The sequence below is a fragment of the Esox lucius genome, chromosome 19 (assembly GCF_011004845.1).
Source record: "Esox lucius isolate fEsoLuc1 chromosome 19, fEsoLuc1.pri, whole genome shotgun sequence".
Lineage (NCBI taxonomy): Eukaryota > Metazoa > Chordata > Actinopteri > Esociformes > Esocidae > Esox > Esox lucius.
Window position 1 is genome coordinate 45,265,441 of NC_047587.1, and position 15,301 is coordinate 45,280,741.

The 15,301-nt window shown below is 38.8% G+C and overlaps 1 protein-coding gene across 4 annotated transcripts in view; it reads left to right on the top strand.

The window, feature by feature from the left end:
- osbpl5 (oxysterol binding protein-like 5) overlaps window positions 1-15,301 on the top strand; it is a 191,758-nt gene that overhangs the window by 102,991 nt on the left and 73,466 nt on the right. For all 4 annotated transcript variants that reach the window (XM_013131244.4, XM_013131246.4, XM_013131247.4 and 1 more), the window contains 2 exons: window positions 3,241-3,325; window positions 5,568-5,730. In XM_013131244.4, the coding sequence (XP_012986698.2) occupies window positions 3,241-3,325; window positions 5,568-5,730 (248 nt within the window). The remainder of the gene's footprint in view (window positions 1-3,240; window positions 3,326-5,567; window positions 5,731-15,301) is intronic.

Below are 15,301 nucleotides of genomic sequence, written 5' to 3' on the forward strand. Positions count from 1 at the left end.
TGCTTTTATTTACTATCCCAGCCTATTTGATTTTTTTTGTATCAGAGTGGTCTATAGTCTTTATCACAAACTAAAACTGTTAAGTTAAAAGTATCACTGATTTAAATGTTTACAGCTTGAAGTGGCGGTTAGGTATTAAAAAATATTGAGAAGTTCTTGAAAAAGTCTTGAAAAGGTATTAAAATGAACTTCAAGATTCCTGCATATACCCTGGTATGAATAGATAATGAGTTTGTTAGCTCTCACATGGATGCACTGAGCAGGCTAGATACAGAGCCATGGGGAGCAGAAAATAACTGTCAAAAGACCTGCGTTTGTCGTAAGGTAATGGAACTTCATAAAGATGGAAAATAATTATTTGGGAGACAAAGAAAAACCAACAGGTAACCACAGGAGAAATACAGGCTGCTCTGGAAATAGACTGTGTTGTTTCAAGGAGCACAATACGACGATACTTGAACAAAAATGGGCTACATGGTCGAGCTGCCACAAAGAATCCTTTACTGCGCCTATGCCACAAAAAAGCCCAACAATAATATGCCCGACAACACCTTGACATGCTTCACTGCATCTGACATTTGCGAGACCAAAATAGAGCTTATATTGCAACTATATCTGGTGGATTTTCAAATTATGTATTAGGATTTGTTCAGGATATTAAAAAAAACTTTGCTGGCTACACGATTCTCTTGTCTTTTCACTTGGCGAAAAAGTCAGTTATTGTAACTTATATTGATAGTTATTGTATCCATTTCATTCACTAATGGCTAATAAGCTGTTAAAAAGGCTATTGGCAAAAGCCATACAGTTCATATATGCTATTTATGACATATTACTGGCTAATAAGCTTTTAAATTGGCCAGTGGCAAAAGTCATACATTTCATAGATGCTATTTGTGGTGGAGGTAAACTTAACAAGAAACATTACACAGTTTAACACAATGCTTAATGGTGTCCAGCTAAATATTCAAACTGTGTGATGTTACTGCATGACAAAATTATATAATGTCAAGAGGCTATACCGACACTAGGCAAATATATTGCTCTGTGGCATTGTGGTTAAAGACACAGCCTCTCACGTGGGAGACCTGGGTTTGCCTCCAGGGAGGGCAACAACAATAATCTCTTTTTATTGTGGGCCGCATGAACTAGGCTTGCCTGGTTTCTTGTTTCTTCTTTGTTGCCATGTTTTGTTTTATGATTGTGCCATTCTGTTATGACGTACAATTGAATGTGAATCCCATAAGAAATAAGATGTGTTTTGCCTGCTCACTAATGTTTTCTTTAAAACGTTTACATATATTAACAATTCTCCAAAGCGAAATGTTGTGTATATATGTATATATTTTTTGTTTTGTTTCTGCCTCATCAACTGAGTGCATGGAGTGTGCCTAATTGGTTATCTGTGTTGATTTGGTTTCAGGTCACTTAGAAGTTATCTTGTTTTTGAAAGAAAATTATAATAGTTATAATAACATAGAATTCATGAAAAATACAGTGTAGACACAAAGTTTTAAGCGAATATTGTTGCTGGAAAAGGCAGATTTTTTTATGGAATATCCACATAGGTGTACAGAGACCCATTATCAGCAACTATCAGTGTCGTGTTACAATGGAATGTAGTGTTTTCTAATCCAAGTTTATAATTTTAAAAGGCTAATTGATCCTAATTACTTTTGCAAAATGTTAGCAAAGTTGAACATGTTTGTGCTGATTAAAGAAACAATAAAACTGTCCTTCTTTAGACTAACTGACTATCTGGATCGTCAGCAATTGTTGGTTCGATTACAGGCTAAAAATGGTTAGAAACATAGAACTTGTCAGTCTATGCTTGTTCTGAGAAATGAAGGCTATTCCATGCGAGAAATTGACAAGAAACAGAAGATCTGGTATAATGCTGTGTATAACTTCTTACACAGCACATAGCTCTAACCAGAATAGACAGAGAAGTGGGTGGCCCCATACACAACTGAGCAAGAGGACAAATACATTCGTGTCTAGTTTGAGAAACAGACGACTCATAGGTCCTCAACCAGCAGCTTCATTAAATAGTACCCGCAAAACATCAGCAGTGAAGAGGCAACTCCGGAATGCTGGCCTTCTAGGCAGAGTTTCAAAGAAAAAGCCAAGATGGGCAAAAGAACACAGACACTGGACTGAAAGAAAGTGTTATGAACAGACACATCGAATTTAGAGATTTTGGATCTGAAGAACTTTTTTTAAATAAAAAGATGCTGGAGGAGTGCTTGACTCCATAAATTTATGGAAATAATGTGATGGTCTGGGGGTGCTTTGGTGGTGGTAAAGTGGGATATTTGTACAGGGTAAAAGGGATCTTGAAGAAGATAGGCTCACTCCATTTTGCAACACCATGCCATACCCTGTGGACGGCGCTTGATTGGAGCCAATATCCTCCTACAACAGGGCAATGACCCAAATCACAGCTCCAAATCATGCAATAACTATTTTGGGAAGAAGCAGTCAGCTGGTATTTTGTCTATAGTGGAGTGGCCAGCACAGTCACCGGATCTCAACCCTATTGTGCTGTTATGGTAGCAGCTTGACTGTATGTTATGTGAGAAGTGCCCATCATGCTAATCCAGCTTGTGGGAGGTGCTTCAGGAAGCATGGGGTGAAATCACTTCAGATGACCTTTGACAAATTGAATGGCCAATGCTCTGCAAGGCTGTAAATGCTTCAAATGGAGGATTCTTTGACAAAAGCAAAGGACACAATTATTATTTCAATAAAAAATTATTATTTCTAACCCTGTAACCTTCATTTTGCTATGTTTCCTATTCAAACTAATGTTTTCTTGGAAAACAAGGACATTTCTAAGTGACCCCAAACTTTTGAATGGAAGTGTACTTTGCAAACAGCTTTTGTTTGCATGTGTAATGCCCAGTTCTTTTAAGGACCTCCTTGCTGTTTTGTCTTGTCGTATTACATAATGTGTTAATAATAATTTCAAAGTGCAGTTAAGTTTGTATATATGAATACCAAAGATGGTGGACAAAGTCAAATTTCACTCATATCATTGAACTTTTTTTTGGTTAGTTCTTGTCTAATTAAAGGGGTTGATGAACTTTACTGTAGACACCAATACAATAGCAGCTGGGTCTTGCCTACCCAGCGGCAATTGCTTAACCAAATATCCCACTAGCCTTCTCTTTTGTCTGTAGTGATACTGTTAACCCGGTGCACATGTAACTAGAACCCTTCTGTGTTTGGTGTTCTTAGGGTCCTAAAGGGGAAAATGTTGGCTCAATCACCCAGCCTTTACCAAGCAACTACCTGATCTTCCGAGCTGCCTCCGAGTCAGATGGTCAGTTTTGATTTTTATTTATTTTTATGTGCTGTTTACTCTATTTTAGGCTTTGATTTAAAGCCTAAAATAGAATATTTAAATTCCTCTCTTTAGCGTATGTAAGGGGTATAACTGAATCAGTGCTGTTACCACACTAGATAGCCTTAAGCCTTAACAGCAAGATTAATTATTTTGGAAATAGCTAGCTACAATGTGTGGTTTGTAATTCATACTGTTATAGCCTATCCTTTTCAAGTTAACAAATGCTTTTTGAATGGATCCTCACAGCCTGACATTTCAGTAGCCACACCCCTCTACAGGGATACGTTTATGATTCCCATCATGTATAAATATGGCCAACTTTCAGGTCCGTGTTATCCTTCATTACTTGAAGGCTATGCCTATATTTATTTGAGTTGTTTTCAGAACTTTATCCTAATTTCTCTGATACTGGCAACTACACAATGTGTGTATTTGTACAGTACTCAAATAACATCTTTCCCTTATGGGTTATGGGTAATGAAAGGGTTAAAGTTGGATTTTTTTATGGGAGTTCATTTTGATCTGAAACAAGTAATTCGAAGTATAACTAAACAAGCTTGTGTTGAACAATCAGAACCCAAAAACCATAACCCTCTCAAACTCCACTCTGGACTTCCAGTTCCAATTTGTTTTTTAATTTCAACCCTCTAATCAGGGGCTTATTTAAATCTGGGAAACCAGGTGGGTGCATGTTGAGGTAGAACAGAAATACATCAGACTTTGGAACTTGTAGTGTAAGAGTTATAAACCCTTCTCTTAAGCCAACTATTAGTAATGTTTTTTTGCTGGACTGCGGAAGCGGAGCCGGCTTAGAAGAGCGAATGTCTCTTAAGGAGTGAGTGAGAGAGAGACTGCCCCTTGTTACATAGCGTAGGGGTTAGAGAAGCAGAGTTGTGAACTATCGATCCCGAGTTCGTATCTCCTCGCAGGTGAAGCAATGTACGCATTATGAATTATTCCGTATAGATGAAAATGTTGCTGGCTAAAACCGTTAGTATATACATTATAGTAATCCTGAAATAAAATATTGCGACTGTTTCTGGTGGATTTTCGAAGTATGCATCCGTGCCTGAGTTTTGGGTCAGGATATTAATATACGTTAGTAACGTTATAGTAAGCCTTAACTGAAACTGTTATATGGTTATATTGTGACTGTTTCTGGCATGGAAAAGTTCATCTTCAGTCTCCCTAGCAATTGCTCTAGTAAGCCTATTATTGGCTAATAAGCTGTTAAAATGGCCAGTGGCAAAAGCAATACAGTTCAAAGACGCTATGGTGGGGGTAAACTTAATAAGAAATGTTACTCAGTTTAACACAATCCTCAATGAAGTCTAGCGACTGTTGAAACGTGTAATGCCGTGGTGTAGTGGTTAAAGACAGTGCCTCTCATATGGAATACCTAAGTTCAAATCTATTGAGAGCAATGACATTTATTCATTATTTATGGTAGATTGCACAAGATTCTCTTTTCAATTGATGAAAAAGTTAGTTATTGTCGCCTTTATTGATAGCTACTGTATAAATGTCATTCACGAATGAAAGAAAAAAGTATGTTGTTTTGCCATAAAATAAAAAAATAAGTTATTATGCCATGAAATGAAATAGCTTTGGGAGACTCGCTAGCAATTGCTCAATTCTTTTGACTATTCCAGTAAGTTAGTAGATACCGGTAAAGCTTATTACTGGCTAATACGCTGTTAAAACGGCCAGTGGCAAAAGTCTCACAGTTCATAGATGCTGTTTGTGGTGGAGGTAAACTTAATAATAAACTTTAGTCAGTTTAGTCAGTATCAATGTCATTCAGGAATGGCCAATTAACTATTAAAACGGCCAGTGGTAAAAGAGGATTTGTTCAGGATATACAGACAACAGACAAGAGGCTATACTGACAGCCAGCAAATGTACAGCTCCGTGTTGTAGTGGTTAATGACACAGCCTTTCATGTGGGTGACCCGGGTTCGTATCTTGAGATGGCAACACTTTCTATTGCAGGCCGGCGGAACTAGGCTTGCCTGGTTTCTTGTTACTAATTGAATCAGGTGTGCCAGCACAGGGTCAAATCAAAAGATGAAAACTCTGGGGTTGTGGCCTAAGGAGGGAATTAGAAAACCCTGCTCACACTGTTTTGTGTATCCATGTTTGTTTGTTCAATGTGTCTATGTGCGACTAGTTGTTGGTGTCCAGCAGCCTTTGACACCGTAAACTCTGTCCCCTTCAGGTCGTTGTTGGATGGACGCTCTGGAGCTGGCTTTGAGCTGCTCCAGCCTCTACAAGTTGACTGCCAAAACAGGGAAAGACGGAGACATCAGCAGCTCCTCAGAGTCCTCCCATATACTGCAGTTACTGCAGTCGACTGCCCTCACTGACACAGAGTTACTGCAGTGAGTAAAAGATGGACCACCCAACACACATTAGTTAAGCTCCTGTACTGTAGTCTAGTGCCCTCTCTGATATCAAGTTACTGAAGTCAGTAACACACATTTGACAAACACAGATCACACAACTCACCACACACACTTAATTAATGTAGTCTACTGTCCTCACTGACACAGGGTGAGGACATTTATTTGGCTGTCATTTCTTTCCTTTTGTCAGTTGCAAAAGACTTGAACAAACCGCAAAAGACCCGTGACACTATCATCACACCTCTCTCCTTTGAAAAACAAAGCTGCTATCTGAAGGCATCTGTGGGAAGAAGCAGTCTTGTAGGTTAATGCACTAAATCAAATCTATCATGTAGGTTAATGTACTACTTGAAATTCGTTCTTGATAAAGGTGTCTGCGAAATAACAAAATCATAAATAGTGAAATAGCTAAAACATAAAATTTTTATATAATATGTTTCATCTTGAGTCTGAATAAAAATCTAAATTAATTCACACCAAACTCAATTCTATTTGCCAATAGATTGTTTCAGTTTTTCTTTTTTAATACTTGCAGAAGGAATTTTAGCAAAATTATATTGGGGTTGTAGTTTATTTAATTGTTTATTATTATTTTACTATTGAAATAACCTAAGATTGAATAAACAAAGAAAAATAAAGATTGAATTAAAAAGGTACCCCAAACCTCCTTTCCACCTTATCCAGAGTGAAAGTTGGGTTCGCTGCGTAAAATGTACATAAAACCAGAATGCAATTGTGCAAATAATTTAAACCATATAGTCAATAGAAAATAGTATAACCCTGTTTCCAAAAAAGTTGGGACACTGCGTAAAATGCAAATAGTTGCAATGATTTGCAAGTCATTTATCCCTATATTTAATATAAAATAGTAGAAAGACAACATATCAAATGTTGAAATAGAAATGTCTATTGTTTTTGGAAAAATAAATGTTTTGATGCCAGCAACATGTTTTAAAAAAGTGTGCATGTTTACCACTCTGTTGCATGACCTCTTCTCAATACTCTGTAAGCATTTGGGAACTGTGGAGACCAATTGCTGTAGTTTTGAAAGTGAAATGTATTCCCCTTCTGGCTATATATAGGTGCTCAACAGTCTGGTTTCTCCTTTGTCATATTTTTCGTTTCATAATGCGCCAAATGTTTTCAGTGGGGGACAGGTCTGGACTTCAGACAGTCTCTTTTACTGGACTGCAACCAGACTCTTTTACTATGAAGACATGCTGTTGTAATACATGCAGAATGTGGTTTGGGATTGTACTGCTGAAATAAGCAAGGCCTTCCCTGCCTGAAGAAGATATCATCTGGATAGCAGCATATGTTGCTCCAAAACCTTTATATAGGGCAGCAAAATAAGGTTAGTATAAGGTTAATTCTTCGACATACTTCATCTTCTTATTATTATTCTTTAGAACGCTTCTCCTACACCGTTTAAGCTAGAAACTTGGTTCAAACTTTAAAATGTGTAGGCTGTTCCAGATCAAGTTGCTTGTATATATTTTTTAAATATTTAACTTATTAAACTTTTATTGACTAGAATGGCATTTTTTGGGAATTCTGAAGTTTCCATCGGTAACAGCATTTTTGGGAACAGCATTTTAATTACTTTTTGAAAAGTCACAGTTGTTGCAAACTACATACTTTACCATCTTTCCAAACTACTTACAGAACATTTTAAAAGACCATGAGCATCCTCACATTCTCTGTAAAAAATTATTCAGAACAAAATTTACAGCGATTTTAGAAATTAATTTTAGATATGCAATTTGGACCACTTTGCAAATGAGAGTCAAAAACTTTTCATATCATTGTCTACTTCTCAGCTATTTGAATCTGAAACGAATTTTAGCATTTCACAACTTTTCCAGCCTATTGTTGCCTCTGTCCCAACTTTTTTGAAACTTATGGCTTGCATCAAATTCATAGTGGGCAATAAAATGTCTCAGTTTCAACTTTTGATACAGAATGTTGTCTTTGTACTATTTTCTATTGAATGTAGGGTTTTGAATGATTTGCACATCATTGCATTTTGTGAAGCGTCTCAACTTTTTAGGAAATGGGGTTATACAAAGACAACATATAACTTTTTCAACTGAATCTAACGCAGATTCTTGCCCACTCTTCTTTTTTTATAGAATGTTGTACCCTCAAACTGTCAATGGATTTTCTTATTTGAATACACCTGATTCTAATTTCAGGCATTTTCAAGCTAGAGGTGTTCTAACACTTTCTGCTTCAGGAAATACATTTCTGTTCTAAGTACAGTGCCTTGCGAAAGTATTCGGCCTCCTTGAACATTTCGACCTTTTGCCACATTTCAGGCTTCAAATATAAAGATATAAAACTGTAATTTTTTGTGAAGAATCAACAACAAGTGGGACACAATCATGAAGTGGAACGAAATTTATTGGATATTTCAAACCTTTTTAACAAATAAAAAACAGAAAAATTGGGCGTGCAAAATTATTCAGCCCCTTTAAGTTAATACTTTGTAGCGCCACCTTTTGCTGCGATTACAGCTGTAAGTCGCTTGGGGTATGTCTCTATCAGTTTTGCACATCGAGAGACTGAAATCCATTCCTCCTTGCAAAACAGCTCGAGCTCATTGAGGTTGGATGGAGAGCGTTTGTGAACAGCAGTTTTCAGTTCTTTCCACAGATTCTCGATTGGATTCAGGTCTGGACTTTGACTTGGCCATTCTAACACCTGGATATGTTTATTTGTGAACCATTCCATTGTAGATTTTGCTTTATGTTTTGGATCATTGTCTTGTTGGAAGACAAATCTCCGTCCCAGTCTCAGGTCTTTTGCAGACTCCATCAGGTTTTCTTCCAGAATAGTCCTGTATTTGGCTCCATCCATCTTCCCATCAATTTTAACCATCTTCCCTGTCCCTGCTGAAGAAAAGCAGGCCCAAACCATGATGCTGCCACCATCATGTTTGACAGTGGGGATGGTGTGTTCAGGGTGATGAGCTGTGTTGCTTTTACGTCAAACATAACGTTTTGCATTGTTGCCAAAAAGTTCGATTTTGGTTTCATCTGACCAGAGCACCTTCTTCCACATGTTTGGTGTGTCTCCCAGGGGACTTGTGGCAAACTTTAAATGACACTTTTTATGGATATCTTTAAGAAATGGCTTTCTTCTTGCCACTCTTCCATAAAGGCCAGATTTGTGCAGTATACGACTGATTGTTGTCCTATGGACAGAGTCTCCCACCTCAGCTGTAGATCTCTGCAGTTCATCCAGAGTGATCACGGGTCTCTTGGCTGCATCTCTGATCAGTCTTCTCCTTGTATGAGCTGAAAGTTTGGAGGGACGGCCGGGTCTTCGTAAATTTGCAGTGGTCTGATACTCCTTCCATTTCAATATTATCGCTTGCACAGTGCTCCTTGGGATGTTTAAGGCTTGGGAAATCTTTTTGTATCCAAATCCAGCTTTAAACTTCTTGACAACAGTATCTCGGACCTGCCTGGTGTGTTCCCTGTTCTTCATGATGCTCTCTGCGCTTTAAACGGACCTCTGAGACTATCACAGAGCAGGTGCATTTATACGGAGACTTGATTACACACAGGTGGATTCTATTTATCATAATTAGTCATTTAGGTCAACATTGGATCATTCAGAGATCCTCACTGAACATCTGGAGAGAGTTTGCTGCACTGAAAGTAAAGGGGCTGAATAATTTTGCACGCCCAATTTTTCAGTTTTTTATTTGTTAAAAAGTTTTGAAATATCCAATGAATTTCGTTCCATTTCATAATTGTGTCCCACTTGTTGTTGATTCTTCACACAAAATTACAGTTTTATATCTTTATGTTTGAAGCCTGAAATGTGGCAAAATGTCAAAGTTCAAGGGGGCCGAATACTTTCGCAAGGCACTGTATTTCTGTGATCACAGAAATAACATTTTAATTTCATTTAATTGCTTCAAAGTAATGTCATTTGTTAAATTGGGTTACCGTTATCAGTCAATGTGATTTTGCTCCAATATCCATGTGTCCAAATATACATTGCCTTCCAATAATATTGGTAAATGTCAGCAAAACGAGCTGTGAAAAAATTATAATCTTTGTTTATCTTCTCGATCTATCATTCAAAATATTAGCAAAGATCTAACTTTAAAGTAAAAAAAAGAAAGAAATCTTATTATGAAAAAATATATATTTCTCAAATACGTGTGCCACGATTATTGGCACCCCTTAATTGAATACTTTGTGCAACCTCTCACACATCAACCTTTTGTCACACGTTCTTGGTTTGTTCCCATAACTATGACTATAATGACTATGGGAATTTAGCCTATTTTATACCCTAATGAAACAGGATGTAATGGCTTACCATTTATGTGTTTGTAATCATTCAGGTGAACTTAAAAACATATAATATGAATATACTTTGGTTAGATTATACTTGTAAGAATTTCTATTGCTGCCAATAACTGTAGCCCTCATATTTGGAAAAAGTTATTTCACATTTATTTTTTTAATCATTTTACTTTTTGTGAATATTTTGGTAAAAGACCAAGAGGATAAAAAGCAAAGATATTATTTTGTCAGCCCATTTTGCTCACATGGTGCCAGTATTAGTGGAGAACACTGTATGTAAAAACTGACAACTTTCCATGGGTGTACATGACTGCAGCAACCTTTCGGTCTCTGGCTATCTGCTAGGCTATCTGCTGTTGTGCGGGCCTCTTGTGTGTGGAATCCTTAGTTGGGAGGAAAATGATTGTGTGGACCCCTCATCGATTGCAGATTTGCCCTAAACATTTTCTGCAGGGTTTTGTCAGTTTTTACTCAGTATTGTCGCACATTCGCCTATTCTGGTTTTGGCGCTAACCTTTCCAGGTTCCTCTTTAATATCATAGGGTGGTATATTCTTCTCAACTGTTGAAAACAGCATTAAGTATGTTGAAAATGTACATCACCAGGTTTCAGCATATCTAGCTTTAAGCTGGAACAGGGTTTTTGGAACCCTAACACATTGTGTCTGTGGAGAGAAACAATTACGAGTTTTTTGCAAATGAATGCCTTTTTTGTGAGGAGTGGGTGCTATACCATGTTAATCTGTTAATATATTAATCTAAAATACAATGAAATTGTGAATTGGATTTGTTAAGTTGCACATTATCAAAGTGAATCAATTAATACACACGACACTGAGTTGTTAGTTATACCAGTGTCCCCTACCAGCATCTGTGTTTGCAGCAGGGGCATTGACCGTGTCAATGTCCGTTCTGTTGACTCTAAACGAGCAAGCTAGTTTAGTTTGGTTTTCTTTACTGTGACAACAAATGAAGATAAAACTTAAGGGTTGCATTTTTTTTGTTGGCATGTGATGATTAATCTGTTTTTTAGCTTATCCACTTTGTCCTGATAAAAAAGTCTACTTCAGTGTTAACAGAGAAGTCTAGGCACTAAATAGCAAAACTAAATAGTTGTCTCTTGATGACAAGAAAAGACACCAAAACATTGGCTACTTACACCATGAAACCCAAATTACTAATGACAACATTACAGTTCATTCTGAATGAATAGATGTTTTCTGTAACAACATGGATTATTCCAAATGAGTCCAAAGGCAAATTATCACATATGACAAAAAGAAAATCTGATTGTTTACAGATAGGAAGTTAGCATGGTAACAGAGCCCCCAACGCTGTGAAGAATTTCTGGCTCATGCTAGCTTCAATCTGAATACACTACACTGCTCAAAACATTTTACTGAACACTAAAATCACACATCGGGTCTCGATGAACAAAATATATTAAAGATCCAAATCTTTACTGCACATTGTGTAATCCAATGAGAACAAAATGACGTAACAACGGTCAATGGAAACCAAAATCACCAACTGTTTGAGGGTTGGATTCAAAAATCGAAATAAACCATTGGAATCACAGGCTGTTCCAGCTTACGTGAACTTCATCATGGCAACTCATAATGTGACTCAGCAGAGGGTATGGCCTCCACGTGCTTGTGTGCACTCCTGAAAACGTCTTGGCATGCTCCTGATGAGACGGCAGATGGTGTCCTGGGTGGTGTCCTGGGTGATGTCCTCCCAGACCTGGGTGAGAGCATCAGTAAGCTCCTGGACAGTCTGTGGTGCTACTTGGCGTCGTCAGATGCACCGATACATAACGTTCCAGAGGTTCTCAATTGGATTCAGGTCTGGGGAACATGAGGGCCAGTCAATGGCATCAAAGCCCTCGTCATCCAAGGACCACCTACAGTACACATTCTGGCCACATGAGGCCGGGCATTGTCCTGCACTTAGAGGAACCCAGGGCCCACTACATCAGCGTAAGGTCAATAGGTCTGAGGATTTCATCCCGGTACCTCACAGCAGTCAGGGTACCATTGGCTAGCACATGGAGGTCTGTGCGACCCTCCATGGATATGCCTCCCCAGACCATCACAGACCCACCGCCAAACTGGTCATGCTGGATGATGTTGCAGGCAGCATAACTTTCACCTCAGGGTCCCCAGACTCTTTCACATCTGTCACGTACTTGTGTTCTCTGGTGAATGCCAATCGAGCTGCACGGTGCTGGGCTGTGAGCATAGGTCCCACTTGAAGACACTGGACCCTTTGCCACCATCATGGAGTCTGTTTCTGACTGTTTGGTCAGAAACATACACACCAGTAACCCGCTGAAGGTCATTTGGTAGGGCTCTGGAAGTGCTCCTCCTGTTCCTCCTCGTACAAAGGAACAGATACCGGTCCGGCTGCTGCGTTGATGCCCTTCTACAGCCCTGTCCAGCTCTTCTTGTGTAACGGCCTGTCTCCTGGTATATCCTCCATGCTCTTGTGACTGTACTGGGAGAAACAGAAAATGTTCTCGCGACGGCACGTAAGGATGTGCCATCCTGGGGGAGCAGGACTCCCTGTGCAACCTGAATGGGCTGCAGGTACCACCTCATACTACCAGTAGTGACAAGGACACGAGCAATACTAGAGAAGAATCAGGAAGGGTAAGGAGAGAGCAATTGTCTGTGGCCAACACCTGCAAAACCATTCAGTTTTTGGGGGTTGTTTTGCTGTTGCTTCTCCAATGCACCAGGTGACATTTATTTACAATCGCTTATGCATCCTAACTAGTCAGATTGATATCCCTGAAGTTTAAATTACTTGGTGCTATACTGTGATTATTACGTGTTCCCTGAATTTTTTTGAGCAGTGTATATTTATCTTAAATCTTCGCTAGCCAGTGCGGTAAATACCAGCAGTTAAATACAGAGCCTTTTATAACCATGAGGTTGGGTGATGCCTTCACTAATCATAAATATAGTCAAGTTTATTTATGCAGTTCAATAACTGTAACCTCATTCTTAACACTGTATACAGGTTTTTTCCTGGCTGAAAAAATGTGGCAAAAAGAAAATCCAGATAAACGCATTGTCAAAAATGTTATGAATTGATTTGCATTTTAATGTGTAAAATAAGTATTTTGACCCCTCTGCAAAACATGACTTAGTACTTGGTGGCAAAACCCTTGTTGGCAATCACAGAGGTCAGACGTTTCTTGTAGTTGGCCATCAGGTTTGCACACATCTCAGGAGGGATTTTGTCCCATTCCTCTTTGCAGATCTTCTCCAAGTCATTAAGATTTCGAGGCTGACGTTTGGCAACTCGAACCTTCAGCTCCCTCCACAGAATTTCTATGGGATTAAGGTCTGGAGACTGGCTAGGCCACTCCAGGACCTTAATGTGCTTCTTCTTGAGCCACTCCTGCTGGAATACCCATCCACGACCCATTTTCAATGCCCTGGCTGAGGGAAGGAGGTTCATGGCCCCGTCCATCGTCCCTTTGGTGTGGTGAAGTTGTCCTGTCCCCTTAGCAGAAAAACACCCCCAAAGCATAATGTTTCCAACTCCATGTTTGACGGTGGGATGGTGTTCTTGGGGTCATAGGCGGCATTCCTCCTCCTCCAAACATGGCGAGTTGAGTTGATGCCAAAGAGCTTGATTTTGGTCTCATCTGACACCAACACTTTCACCCAGTTCTCCTCTGAATCATTCAGATGTTCATTGGCAAACTTCGGATGGGCCTGTACATGTGCTTTCTTGAGCAGGTAGACCTTGCGGGCGCTGCACGACTTCAGTCCTTCACGGCGTAGTGTTACCAATTGTTTTCTTGGTGACTATGGTCCGAGCTGCGTTGAGATCCTTGACAAGATCCTCCTGTGTAGTTCTGGGCTGATTCCTCACCGTTCTCATGATCATTGCAACTCCACGAGGTGAGATCTTGAATGGAGCTCCAGACCGAGGGAGATTGACTGTTCTTTTTGTGTTTCTTCCATTTGCAAAATATCGCACCAACTGTTGTCACCTTCTCACCAAGATGCTTGGCGATGGTCTTGTAGCCCATTCCAGGCTTGTGTAGGTCTACAATCCTGTCCCTGAGATCCTTGGACAGCTCTTTGGTCTTGGCCATGGTGGAGAGTTCGGAATCTGATTGATTAATTGCTTCGGTGGGCAGGTGTCTTTTATACAGGTAAAAAACTGGGATTAGGAGCAAAGTGTGCTCCTAATCTCAGCTCGTTACCTGTATAAAAGACAACTGGGAGCCAGAAATATTTCCGATTGACAGGGGATCAAATAATTATTTCACTCATTAAAATGCAAATCAATTTATAACATTGACATGCGTTTTTCTGGATATTTTGTTGTTATTATCCCCCATTATATCCTCATTTGTGCATAGGGGTATTTTGATCAAATAAACCTACCATTAAAATTATAGACTGAACATTGCTTTGCCAGTAGGCAAACACACAAAATCAGCATGGGATCAAATACTTTTTTCCCCTCACTGTTTAACATCTGGATACACTCTGTGATATACTCTATATAATATCTGGATACACTTCGATATACTTTATATATTATCTGGATACCCCCCTGTAATATATTTTATTAATATAATGGTATTTTCCTAAGCCCCCAAACACATTGGCTCCACAAGGCTTCTAGCATACAGAGCAAATTATTCTCCCTTCATTATGTCTGAGCCACCCGAAAACATTTAGCCATTGATAATCTAAACTATTTATTTATTATTTATTATTCAGATCTAGGAATCACCTACAAAATATGAAATCACTCATCAATCTTTATTATTATTCACAGTCAATATTATTTTTGTCTGTTTTTATTGTAAAACAATGTTCTTATGAATTTAAATTGCATTAAAACCGTATCAGAGCTGTAGGCCTATATATTACAGCCTTGTTGTGTTGTTTGTTCCTCTATTCTTGCCTTGACACCACATCATTTATCTCACTCTCTTGACCTCCATCAGCTGTACTTTGCTGTGCTGCTTGCGCTCATCCAGCATCTTCACATTCATATGCTTTTTATTGTTATTGTTAGTGACTTAAATAGTAGCCTACATACTCTAATCTAATCGTCTTTTCACCAGTCATCTTTGTCTGTCTCGCTAACTCTATTGAAAAATCTGTGATTCTACTAGACATCATCTGAAACGTAAACAAATGTTATGCGGATTGGATGCAGTGTAGGCATTATTAATTTATATTTAAA